Here is a 13,169-nt window from a genome sequence, read left to right as displayed (position 1 = left end):
AGAGAGATAGCAGAGAGAGAAACTAAGCAAAAAGAGAAATGGAGAGGAGAGAGAATTAGTGAGAGAGGAAGAGAGGTATTAGAGAGAAACTCAGTGTGAAGAGAGAAGCTGAGAGAAAGAGGATGAGTGAGTGAGAGGAAGAGAGATAGCAAAGAGAGACTCAGTGTGAAGAGAGTAACTGAGAGGGGAGAAAAAGAGAGAGAAGTATTAGACAGAGAGAGAGAGACTCAGAGTAAAGAGAGACAGTGAGAGAGTGAAAGAGAGAGAGAGAGAGGCAGATAAACAGCAGAGACCAGGAGAGGGAGAGAGAGAGTCGGCCTCGCCAGCGGCTGAACTGACGTTAACGACATTAACGGCAGCGGCCGGTGATTGCCGCTCCCGCGCTCGCGCTCACCCCTCCCGCGAGCAGCGCGATGTGAGAGAGAGAGAGAGAGCGCGCGCGAGACAGAGACTGAGTCCGAGTCCGAGTCCGCCATCCCGTCTCACAGAGACCGGCCCGCGACGGCAAACACAGCCCCGTCCCTCCTCCCCCCAGCCCCACCTCACTCTCTCCCTCCTTCCCTCTCTTCATCACCCCGGCGGCTTATGGAGCGGCTCCTGGCCGAGCCTGTGGCACTTTGGTTGGGGCCGAGAGCGTTGTCGAGGCGGAGGATGCTGCAGGGCTGCCGGGGGGAGGTTGTCCTGCTCTAGTCCGGCCTTCCCTCCCCCTTCTCTTTACTCCCCGCTCCCCAACCCCATCCCCTGCAGAAAACCCACCTCTCCTGGGGCAGGAGGAGGGGGGGGGGGGGGGAAGGAAAGGTTGGGGGGGGGGGGGGAAGGTTTGTTTTTAGGGTTTGGAAATGATGAATTACCAGCAGCAGTTGGCCAATTCGGCGGCCATCCGAGCCGAGATCCAGCGCTTCGAGAGCGTCCACCCCAACATCTACTCCATCTACGACCTGCTGGAGAAGATTGAGGAGCCCATCCTGCAGAACCAGATCAGGGAACATGTCATCAGCATTGAGGGTAAGAAAAGCAGCAGAAGCAAAACACAAACTGAGGCTAAGAAAAGCAGCGGAAAGCGCACACTGAGGGTAAGCAAAGCAGCAAAAACACACATTGAGGGTAAGCAAAGTAGCAAAAGTGGGCACTGAGGGCAAGAAAAGCAGCCAAAAACAAAACAAGGTTTGGGTGGATGCAACACTACAGCAGTGCTGGGTTTTGTGCACCCCCTCTATCAAATCAAAAACACAAATGTCATTTGTTGTTAAAAAGCATTTTACAATTTAATGTACTCAAGTTTTTGAGTACAAGCATGGAACAAATTTATAACAATGAAGAAAGTAAGTGACATGCTAATGAATTATTGGTAAAGGGTTAGGACAGAGGAAAGCATACTGCTAAGGTGAGATATGGAGGGAATATGGATGGCTGTCAAGCAGTTTTTAATTCTTTTTTAAACTTATCTCTCTTTATGACTGAAGATTGTGACAAATGGTTTCTAAGATTGAGTGCAATTTTTCAGCTCTGTATGAAGCAAATGAGTTTTAGTGAGGATGGCATTGTTGCTCAGATTTGATTTAGTCCTTCAGGTGGTCTTGCATAAATAAAACTGTTGCACCTCATATCTTCATTGCCTGTTACAGTATGGGTTTCCAAGTTGCATGTTGTAGTTGTGCCTTTGTAAATATTAAGAATTTTATTCCAAAGATTTTTTAAAAAATCCTGCCAATGTATTAGGACCACTAGTGATGACAGCACGTCGAATCTGTTTGTCAGCGAGTGTTTGTTGCTGAATGAACATTTTTTTAAAAGGCATGGTCAGAATTTAAAGTCAAGCATACTCAGTTGTTTACAGAAGGAAGCTGTGTCACTTAAATCCATGTGTTGCTGATTACTTGTGTCAGTTCTTTTATTTTCCTGACAGCCATTTATTGAATGTTTTTATTTTAGTTTAAACAGCATCATTTATTGAAGTGTTTTTATTTTAGTTTAAACAATATCAGTGAAAGAATGATGTTTGATTACAAATAAACATTTGGAAATTAAACTAATGAAAGAAATAATTTTTGCTGTATACAGGCCTGAATTTAGAGTTGATTTTATTGTTTTTATTGCTTCTCTCTCTCTCTCTCTCTCTCTCTCTCTAGGATTGTTTGATTAAGTGCGATGAAAATATAGCACATGAATGTTACAATTTGAAAATTAGTTTAATTTCACTTCTTAACTTCAAAGTCTACTAGATGGCTTATACTACTAATTGCATTAAATATTTTGTTAATATAGCAAGTCAAAATGCTAAGTAGGAAAAGGCCATGCTTGATTGCCTTCTGGGCAGTTAGGAATGGGCAATAAATGCTGGCTTAACCAGTGACTCCCTCATCCCTTGAATGAATAAAAAAGCACTGTGACAGACACCCATCAGTTATTCCTTGCTTGGTCCATTTCAATTTATTCTAAAGTTTTATTAGAAAGTAAGTAAGTTTCATTTTTGGAATCTTGTTAATGGGGTTGTCTTATGGCATATTTATGTTCCAACTGTAATGGGCTGAAGCATGTGCATTGCAGTGGTAGAAATGAAGACAGATAGGGAGAAGGTGCTGAGATTGGCTCATTAAGATATGAAAGTGTAACCCCAACAGTCAGAGGTGTTTCACAGCCGAATTGTAATTTCCATTGCCCAGTCAAAATATGGTCTCAATACCCTTCCCAGCTGAAGGTTGAAGTCACAGTTATGATGTCAGCCGATATCAGGAATTAAGTGGAGCTGGGCAGCAGCTTCAGAATTATGAACTGAGAGTAACCTTGGTGTGCTGGCATAAATTATCTCTTTATGACTGCCTATAATTTGGGAAAGTTATATTCCTTTATGCCTCATCACTGTATCCCAAGTCAATTACTTAATTTGTGGTCTCCATTCTATTTGTGCATCAGTCATTGTGATCCTGACATTATTCAAATATGTAAGCTATTTTGATATTCTACTATTATCATGTAATATTATATTGTTTTACTGTGATAATGCCTTTAGTTTTGATGTTTGCTCTGAGTTGTGTGGAATGAATGCTTTTGTTGGTTTTTAATCTTAATATCTCTGTCAGACTAAAAATATGAATATTTTGCATGTGGAAAGCACCTTAAACAAGCTGTTACAGATGTTTCAAGCATGATTCCACACAGCTAGAATAGGTCATTTAGTTCATTTTGTCTGTGCTGAGAGCTTATTGGCAATCTCCAGCTTGCAGTCTTGATCAATCAGTCATTTTCTGCTAAAATTTGAATTGTGCAACAATTGAAGTGAGTTAAATAGCACAGCAAAGAAGGAATTCAATGTTTGAAAATTAAATTAAAAACAATTTGAAATTAAACACTTTGAATTGAAGATGGAGCATGTAGCTATTTTGTTGTGCTGCCTGGGTGTGCATGGTATGTTGGAATGAGAAGAGGTCATTGCAATCTGTAGGTGTATTTGTACTGATTATGGAAAGGCTGCCAACTAACCAATAACTCTTGGACTGTATCAGGCATCTCTTGCTCTCTTGACTTACCCTCTCTGACTTACTGATGTATTTTCAAAGATGTGCAAAGCACTTAACTGAATGGATTGCAAGTTGCACTCTGTGAGATTTGCCATGTTCTGCTTCCTGGTCTCAATAGACTTTAGGGCAATAAATCTTAAGTGCTTTATGTTATTTATAACTATGTAGTATTGCTGAGGAACTGTTTATTTTTAACCATCGTAATTTTGACTTTTGAATGTATTTATTAGCAAGAGATTATTTACAGACTTTGCAAATAGTTGACTAGATGGTCAGTTCTTGACATTTATACATATGTTCATGGGAAGACCTGACACTGCCTTAATGGACGAAGAAATGTATTTACCCTCCACTTTTCCCCCATGTTCTTTTCAGGTCCTTTGATGTCTTGCATTTTTTGACTCAGCAGTTAGCCTCTGATAATACTTTGAAATGGACAATTAGAGATGTACTTTGGGATTTGCCCCTGACAGTCGAAGGAAGTGGAGAAATATAGACACATACACTTCTCCTTATTCAATAGACTCAAAATTATTTTGCATCTACAGTTTTCTCTCTTTCAGTATCTTTGAATCCTCTGCTCATGTTTGATGATGCTGCAAGTAGGATAAATAGTTTCTGCATTATAAAGAGTAATAACTGAATAAAACAGCAACACTGATTCCACTGTAAAGTGTGTGAAGCAACTTTGAGATTTACTGTCTGGAAACAAAGTGGCTTAGAGTGACCTTGTCAAAGTATTGAAGTTTTAAACAAGGTGAACTCTGGTTCAAGATGCACCAAGAAAATGAGAACAATGGACACTTAATATTGAGTACAGTATTGCAAAATAACTTTTAGCCGTGTATCGTAAATTAGTAAAATAAGCTATGAAGCAAGGGCAAAACCTTAAAATATAATTAAGTTGGGAGAGTTGGTGTACAGAAGGGATGAGCTTTGTTCATTTCTGGTTTTCATTTCTCACTGTTCTCATTTTAATTGGTATGAACATGCATGGAATACAAATCTGAAAATTAATGGAGAATGTTTAGGAGGTTTGAAGGAGCAAGAAGTTTAGATTTCCACAAACAAGTCACTGAAAGCTATTAAATAGCCTTCTTGATTACTTTTATATCTAATGGAATATTAGACTTTATCTCAAGATAGTTGGAATGCAGAAGTGAGGGAGGTATGTATCAGTTCTGCAGAACCTTTTCTAACCCCATTGGGTGCAATGCGTTCACGTTTGGGTATCAAACATGATAATCAATATGTTGATTATGGAAGGGATGTAACTGCAGATATCATCAGATATCAGGGTTTAAAATAAAACAGACAGATTGCATGAATTTGACTTGTATCTTTTGAGCTTTGAAAGATGATCAAATTGAGATGCTTGAAAAGAAGAGATTCAATAATGTTGTTACAGAGAAGCACGTTTGTCAGGTGGGGCTGTCCAAAACAAGCAGGCATAAATCAGGAAGCACTTTTTTCACACAAGATAATGGAATCCTGGAACTTGTATCCCTAAAAAGCTGCAGTTGCTGGGCTCATTAAAAATTGTTATATTAAGATCAATAAGTCTTTTGGTGATCATATCAAGGAGGTGTGGAGCAATGAGGCTAATTGAAGTTACGGTGCACATCAACTATGACCTAATAGAATAGGTGACAGATGAACTCCATTTCTTGTGTCTGAACTCAAATAACTTGTTCATGAAAATGTGTGGAAGTGGGAGGTGACAAGCTGTGAGAATTTTAAGAAAACTTGTGGAGGTTGGGGAATAATTATTTTACCAAGAAATTCTGGAACTTACTGCCTGAAAGGTTGGTAGAAGCAGGAACATTCAAGTTTTAAACAAAAACTAGAATCTGTACTTGAGGGTATTGTAACCTACAGAGCTAAGGTCTAAGTTGGAAGGAAGGGTTGGGCTGGAAAGATGTTTCTCATGTAGCCTGTACCCAATGGGCCAAACGGCTTTCTCTTTTAGAGTATTTCTTTCTATGTTCTGTGATTACAGGGCCATTGTAAGTAACAGAAAAATATAAAGGCTTTACATACACAAGAGGACATGTGACAAAAGACTGGGAGTCAGCATTTTGAATCTCCTCTGTTTATGTTCTGGACTTTTGAAAGGTTCTGTAGCATGAAAATTCTAGCTTTTGATTGGGGTAATTCTATAACTTTCATTTGTACAACTTTACTTCCTAAAACTAAATATTGGGAAACACTGGAAAATTCACTTGTTTGCAAGATGAAGAGACACGTTGAAACTCCTCACAAACACAACCTGTTTTTCTGGGTGACTGGACAAAATATAATTGGCAAGCTGCATGTATTCTTTGCCTTCGCTTTTGAAAGGCACGGTCACCTTTCAGCATAGAAGAATGTTTAAAATTAGTAGGTTAGTAATAAGTAGTAATATAGAAAACCATTGACTTGACTGGCACTGGTGAACTTGAGTTGAAAATTTATACTGTAATGTAATATAGCCTAAAGATAACCCATGGACAAACATGTGATTATGCATCCTTACTGTTACAGTAAGAACCTGAACTTTGTTTTGTCTAGACCTCTAAGACCTTGATGTGCAAAAGTACATTTTGCAACAGACCATATTTTACGTTCAATAATAAAAGTTACTGACTTGGAGATGGCCATAAAGCACATCTCTAGTATTGCTATGAGCTAACTCATATTTAGGTAAATACCTGGCATTTGCCATGATTTTAAGAATAAAGATTTGTAAATCTGAAACATGCATAAACATCAACTGGACAAAGTGGAATCTGATTTTGAAAATAAATTCTTCCATGCCTGACATTGAACTTGACTTGTTGCTCCTTATTATGGTTTTGATACTTCTTTTTAGTTCCAAGTTTCACAATGAGTTTGTTCGTCTAATGCAAATCTCATTAAATAAGCCTCATACAGGTTGCTCTGCTGTAACACATAATCGTGAATTTGCTGTAACACGATTGACAAGTTGGGGACGCTGTTTCTAAAGCACGAACTTTTAAAATGTGTTGCCGATTATGTTGCTAACACTTAAAGAGCTGTTTGAAAAGCTTGAGTTTCCAAAATGCAAGGTTGCACAAAATGCAGCCATTGTGTTATAGAAGAATTGTACTGAAACTGAATCAGTGCTGTTAGAAGGAGAAACGTGATGGTCAGTTAGTATTCTAGAAGACTGCTTTCACATAATGTTGTATTTGTTCAAATGTGATTCAAGGTCTATTTTTGATTTTCTGCACCACTGTTCATTTAAAAACATGTCTTTATCCATATGTAATTATCTCCAAATGAAATTATATTTTATATAATTACTTATTCCTTACCATTCCATGTAATTTCTGATTTGCGCAAATTGAATGCATTTTTCTTCGTTGAGTGTAACATTGTCTGCAGTTCCTCATGGTTTTTATTGTGCAATGTTGTTGTTAGTTTGTTCTCTAATCGTGTTATTTGACACCACTAGTTTGTACTGTACTCTCTGATCCACCATGCAAATGAAACTCATAGGCCTGTTTTCTTTACCATTTCTAGAAGTTCTGATCCAGCCATAACACTTTAGGGCAAAACAAGCTGCGAAATCCACCTGTTTAGACAAGAATATGAGAGATCTGTTTTCCAGCTGCAACAGTGAGAATGTCTCTAATGTTTGACAGACTTATAAATTCTGCTTCATACTGTACCTATTGCAATTGTGTTTGGGCATGCCCTGATCACCCAAATGGTAGTAACTGACTTTAATTTATGTCAGAATAGATCTGGTCATAGTAAAGGATTATGGTTCAGTTCCAATCGATTGCATGAACTAAATTCTTTAGAAATCAGCTTTTGCTAACTCTGGTCTTACCAGTGACTAGACTTTATCAATTCAGGCAGATGATGCAGTGCTGAGATGCTGTAGTGTCACCTCCAATACTAATTGCTGGGATATTTATGTACTTCGTTTGACAAACTGTGAATCATATCCTTTTTTTACTGTTGAAATTTTGAGATTCTTTTTTATTTAACTCTGCAGTCCAAGTGTGTAAATGTTGATTCGTTACCTAAATCATCATCCCAGGTTGCTCAAATGTAAATAGAAACAAAATCAAAATGTGGGTGTCACCGCCAAGGCCAGCATTTATATCCTGTGCCACATGTCCTTGAGAAAACTGAGTGGATTACTAGACCATTGCAGAGGCCAGCTAAGATTCAAACAAGTTACTGGGCATGGAGTCTCATATACACATCAGACAAGAGAAGTCATCAAATTTCTTCCTGAGATAACATTGAACCAGATATGTTTTTCGAACAATCTGATAGTTTCACGATCATTGTTTTGCCTGCTAGCTTTTCATTTTAGACTTACTTATTTAACTGAATTTAAATTTGCTATTTTGTGGTGGGATATGTCTCTAGATCATTAATCTAAGCCTCTAGATTACTAGTCCAGTTTTCTAACTATTATACTACCATACTTAAGACTGGGTTGCATGAGTGCAGGAGTTTCAATGCGTAAGCACTGTCATATAGGTCTTGGCCTCTGACATTAATCCAAGTTGTTATCTTTGGCATTTATGGGAATTTCAACTCCTTTTGTCATGGTCGGTGATACTGCTCAGTAATGGGTTGACTTAAAGGTCAGAGGGTAGTGTGACTTGCAAAAATAACTACTTGTTATATTGCTGCATTATTTACAATATGACTTGAAAACTGTGTTCACACATATGGATATAGAAATATCCAGAGTGTCCAAAGACCCACTGTGTCACTGTAGACTGTGTAATGAATTAACAGCCACCAGTCTGTAACACATGGTGAGATCTGAGAAGTACAGAAAATGAATCTCCAGCATTTTGAGCGAAAAGTGTGATTGTTTCACACTTTTGGGAACCACAAGTCTTAACACTGTTTATTACTTCAATATTATAACATTATTGAAAAGAGCCATAAAGAACTACACAGAAAAATGCCCGATGACCCATCATGCCTGTGTTGGTCAAAAACAACCACCTAACTATTCATACTTGGCCAAAGCCTTCTATGCTCTTGGCATCGCAGTGCACATCTAAATACTTAAATATTACCAGGGTTTCTGGTACCAGGGTGGCACGGTGGCTCAGTCGTTAGCACTGATGCCTCACAGTGCTCGGGACCAAATTCGGTTCCAGCTTCGGGTGACTGTGTGGAGTTTGCACATTCTCCCCGTATATGCGTGGGCTTCCTCCAGGTGCTCTGGTTTCCTCCCACAACCCAAAGACATGCGGTTCAGGTGAATTGGCCATGCTAAATTGCCCATTGTGTTAGGTGCATTAGTTGGGGTAAATATAGGGTAGGGGAATGGGTCTGGGTGGGTCACTTTTCGGATGGTTGGTGTGGACTTGCTGGGCCGAAGGGCCTTTTTCCATACTGTAAGGAATCTAATCTAATTTTTACTACCTGTTCAGACAATGAGTTCTAGATTCCCACCACCCTCTGGATAAAATCTCCTCTAAACCTTCTGTCCCTTACCTTAAATCTATATCCCCTGGTCATTGAGGAAGTGGTAGAGATTGGTACAGTTACAACATTGAAAAGACATCTGGATGGGTATATGAATAGGAAAGGTTTAGAAGGCTATGGGCCAAATGCTGGTAAATGGGACAGGATTAATTTAGGATATCTGGTTGGCATGGATGAGTTGGACCAAAGGTCTGTTTCTGTGCTGCACATCTCTATGACTCTGATTCCTCCAGCAAGAGGAAAACCTTCTTCCTGTTTACCCTATCTATGCTCCTCATAATTTTATACCACTCAATCACGTACCCTCTTAATCTCTACTGTTCTAAGGAAAACAACCCCAATCTGTCTAATGTCTCTTCATAACTGAAACTTTTCAGCCCAGGCAACATCTTAATAAATCTCTGCACCACCTCTAGTACTGTCACATTGTCCTGTGATGTAGATTCCATGACCGCACACAGTACTCCAGCTATGGCTTAACTAGCATTTTACACAGTTCCAGTGTAGCTGTCTTGCTCTTAAATTTTTTGTTTCCCCCTAATAATGACAGTTGTCCCATATGTAGCCTTTCCACCCCAGTACAACACCGGTAACTCCAAATCATCACTTTATTGCTGGCTTGGGGCTGGAGCTGGGCAGAATTTACTGGGAGAGGAGCCGAGCAGGAAAGACAGTGGAACAGCAGTAGCAGGGGTTTCAGGAGATACAACCAAAATTCATCCCTAGGAAAAAGCATGGTGTAGAGAGGATGAGGCAACCATGGCTGACTAGAGAAATCAAGGATAGCATAAAAGCAAAAGAGAAAGCATATAATTTGACAAAAGTCAGTGGGAAACCGGAGGATTTGGAAGCTTGCAAAGACCAACAGAGTTGAACAAAAAAAGAAATAAGGAGGGAGAAAATTAACTGACAGGGTAAACTCGCCAGTAACATAAAGGAAGACTGTGTATGTATAAAAGTGGACGTTGGACTGCTGGAACATGAAGCTGGAGAGACAGTAGTGGGGAACAAGGAAATGGCTGAGGAACTGAATGATTACTTTGCGACAGTCTTCACAGTGGAAGACGTGAGTAATATCCCAAAAATCTGAGTGTGAGGGGGCAGAGTTGAGTATGGTAGCCATCACCAAAGACAAGGTGCTAGAAAAATTGAATGGCTTGAAGGTGGATAAATCAGTTGGACCAGATGGACTACACCTCAGATCTAAAGGAGAAGGCCGAAGAGTAGTGGAAGTATTAGTGGTGATCTTTCAGGAATTGCTAGAGTCAGGGAGAGTCTCAGAAAACTGAAAAATCACCCTGTTTAAAAAGAGTGTCAGGCAAATGACTGAAAATTACAGGCTGAATATCCTAACCTCGGTCATGGGCAAGATTTTGGAGTCCATTGTGAAGGAAGAGATTTCTGAATATTTGGTAGTATATGGCAAAATAGGGCAAAGTCAGCATTATTTCATCAAGGGGAGGTCATGCCTGATAAATCCGCTAGAATTCTTTGAGGAACTAACAAGTAGGTTAGATCAAGGAAAACCAATGGATGTTATCTACCTGGATTTCAAGGAGGACTTTGACAAGATGCTGCACAGGAGGCTACTGAGTAAGATAAAAGCCCATTATGTTAGAGGTAAGGTGGCAAGGATAGAATCATGGATAGAAGATTAGTCTCTGGTAGAAAGCAGAGAGTGGGGATAAAAGGGTCTTTCTCAGGATGGCAGCTGGTGACAAGTGGTGTTCCACAAGGGTCAGTGTTGGGACCCCCTTTCCATTTATCGCTCCACTGCGGAGGCTCCCAGCCTCATTTCTGATGAAGGACTCCTGCCCGAAACGTCAATTTTCCTGCTTTACGGATGCTGCCTGACCTGCTGTGCTTTTCCAGCACCACTCTAATCTTGATTCCGATCTCCAGCACCTGCAGTCCTCACTTTTACCTTGGGACCACAACATTTCACTTTATACATTAATGACGTAGATGAAGGAACTGAGGGCATTCTGGCTAAGTTTGCAGATGATACAAAGATAGGTAAAGGGACAGTTAGCATTGAGGAAGTGGGGAGGCTGCAGAAGGATGTGGACAGTTTAGGAGAATGGGCAAAGAACTGACAGATGGAGTACAATGTGGGAAAGTGTGAGGTCATGCACTTTAGTCATCAAAATAGAAGCATGGACCATTTTCTGGATGGGGGAACATTTGGAAGTCTGAAGTTCAAAGAGACTTGGGAGTTCTAGTCCAGGATTCTCTCAAGGTAAACTTGCAGGTTGAGTCACTATTTAGGACGGCAAATGTAATGATGGTGTTATTTTAGAGAGTATTTTGATATAAAAGCAGGGATGTAATTCTGAGGCTCCAAAAGGCTCTGGTCAGACCACACTTGGAATGTTTTGTACAGTCTTGGGCCTCATATCTCAGGAAAGATGTACTGGCCCTGGAGTCGGTTCAGAGAAGGTTAATAAGAATGGTCCCAGGAATGAAAATCTTAACATGAGGAATGTTTGAACACTCTCTCGGTCTGTATTCAATGGAGTTTAGAAGGATTGGGGCGGGGGGGGGGAATCTAATTGAAACTCACAGAATACTGAATGGCCTGGACAGAGTAGATATTAGGAAGATGGTTCCATTGGTGGTAGAGACTAGGACCTGAAGGCATAGCCTTAGAGTAAAGAGAAGACCTTTCAGAATTGAGATAAAGAGAAACTTCTTCAGCCAGAGAGTGGGAAATCTATGGAATTTTCTGCCACAGAAGGCTGTGGAGGCCAGGTCAGTCAGTATGTTTAAAACTGAGACAGATAGATAGATTCTTGATTGTCAAGGGGATCAAAGGTTACAGGGAGAAAACAGGAGAATGGGGTTGAGAAACTTATCAGCCATGATTGAATGGCACAGCAGACTCTATGGCTGAATGGCTTAATTTCTGCTGCTATGTCTTATGGTCTTACCCACCAATCCCAAAATCTTAAGGGACCTGTTTGCATGCACACCAAGATCAATCTGATCATCAGTGCTTCCCAAGGTCCTAACGTTTATGTATTCCATTACCTTATTTATCCTACTTAAATGCGTTACTTCACATAATTCTAGACTGAATTCTATTTGCCACTGGACACTCCATCTGACCATCCTTCTATATCCTTTTGTAATAGAGTCATAGAGATGTACAGCATATAAACAGACCCTTCGATCCAACTCGTCCATGCTGACTAGATATCCTAAACTAATCTAAAGTTAAAAATCTCAACGCCTGATTATAGTCCAACAAGTTTATTTGGAAACACTAGCTCTCAGAGCACTGCTCCTTCATCAGGTGGTTGTGGACACAGGGAGCTGTGGGAGTGGGTTTTTTTTTTCTTTCTACAAATCCACTGACTCCCTGGATTACACCACCCCCCCAGCCTGCCTCCTGCAAAAATACTATCCCTTATTCCTGACTCCTCCACCTTTGCCACACCTGCTCCCAGGAGGACCAGTTCCTTTTAAAGACCACAATTTTCCTTCCCACGTGGTGGCTGATACCCTCCAGCGCATCTCATTCACTTCCTGCATCTCCTCCCTTGACCCCACCCCTCCAACCACAACCAGGACAGAAACTCCGGTCCTTACAGTCCATATATACATCGCATCATCCTCTGCCATTTCCACTACCTACAAATGGACCCCACCACCAGAGAGAGATTTCCTTCCCCACCCCTTTCCACTTTCTGTAAAGACCTTTCCTTCTGTGACTATCCATCAGGTCCAAGCCCCTTAACAACCCACTCACCCCTCTCGGCACCTTCCCCTACCACGGCAGGAATTGCAAAACCTGTGGCCACAACTCCACCACCACCACCACCACACCACTACCTCCACCACCTCCCCGGCCCCAAAGGAGCCTTCCACATCCATCAAAGTTTCACCTGAACTTCCACACATTTCATTTACTGTATCCATTGCTCCAGATGCAGTGTCCTCTACATTGAGAAGGCAGGATGCCTACTTGCAGAGCGTTTCAGAGAACATCTCTGGGTCCCGCATCAATCAACCCCACCACCCCATGGCCGAAAACTTCAACTCCCCCTCTGACACTGCTGAGGACATGCAGGTCCTAGGCATCCTCCATTGCCACTCCTTTACTACCTAAAGCCTGGAGGAAGAATGCCTCATCTTCCATCTCAGCACCCTCCAACCCATGACATCAATGTGGATTTC

General features: G+C 40.8%; 1 protein-coding gene across 3 annotated transcripts in view; it reads left to right on the top strand.

Annotated features, from left to right (window-relative positions):
- Nucleotides 1–818: 818 nt before the first annotated feature.
- The window catches only part of agap1 (ArfGAP with GTPase domain, ankyrin repeat and PH domain 1), a 759,171-nt gene continuing 746,820 nt past the window's right edge, over nt 819–13,169 (top strand). For all 3 annotated transcript variants that reach the window (XM_072578526.1, XM_072578525.1, XM_072578524.1), the window contains exon 1: nt 819–1,005. In XM_072578526.1, coding sequence (XP_072434627.1) covers nt 840–1,005 — 166 coding nt within the window. In that variant the 5' untranslated portion in view covers nt 819–839. The remainder of the gene's footprint in view (nt 1,006–13,169) is intronic.

The sequence above is a fragment of the Chiloscyllium punctatum genome, chromosome 10 (assembly GCF_047496795.1).
Source record: "Chiloscyllium punctatum isolate Juve2018m chromosome 10, sChiPun1.3, whole genome shotgun sequence".
Lineage (NCBI taxonomy): Eukaryota > Metazoa > Chordata > Chondrichthyes > Orectolobiformes > Hemiscylliidae > Chiloscyllium > Chiloscyllium punctatum.
Note: the sequence above shows the minus strand (reverse complement) of the source record. Positions and strands in the feature narration are given on the sequence as shown.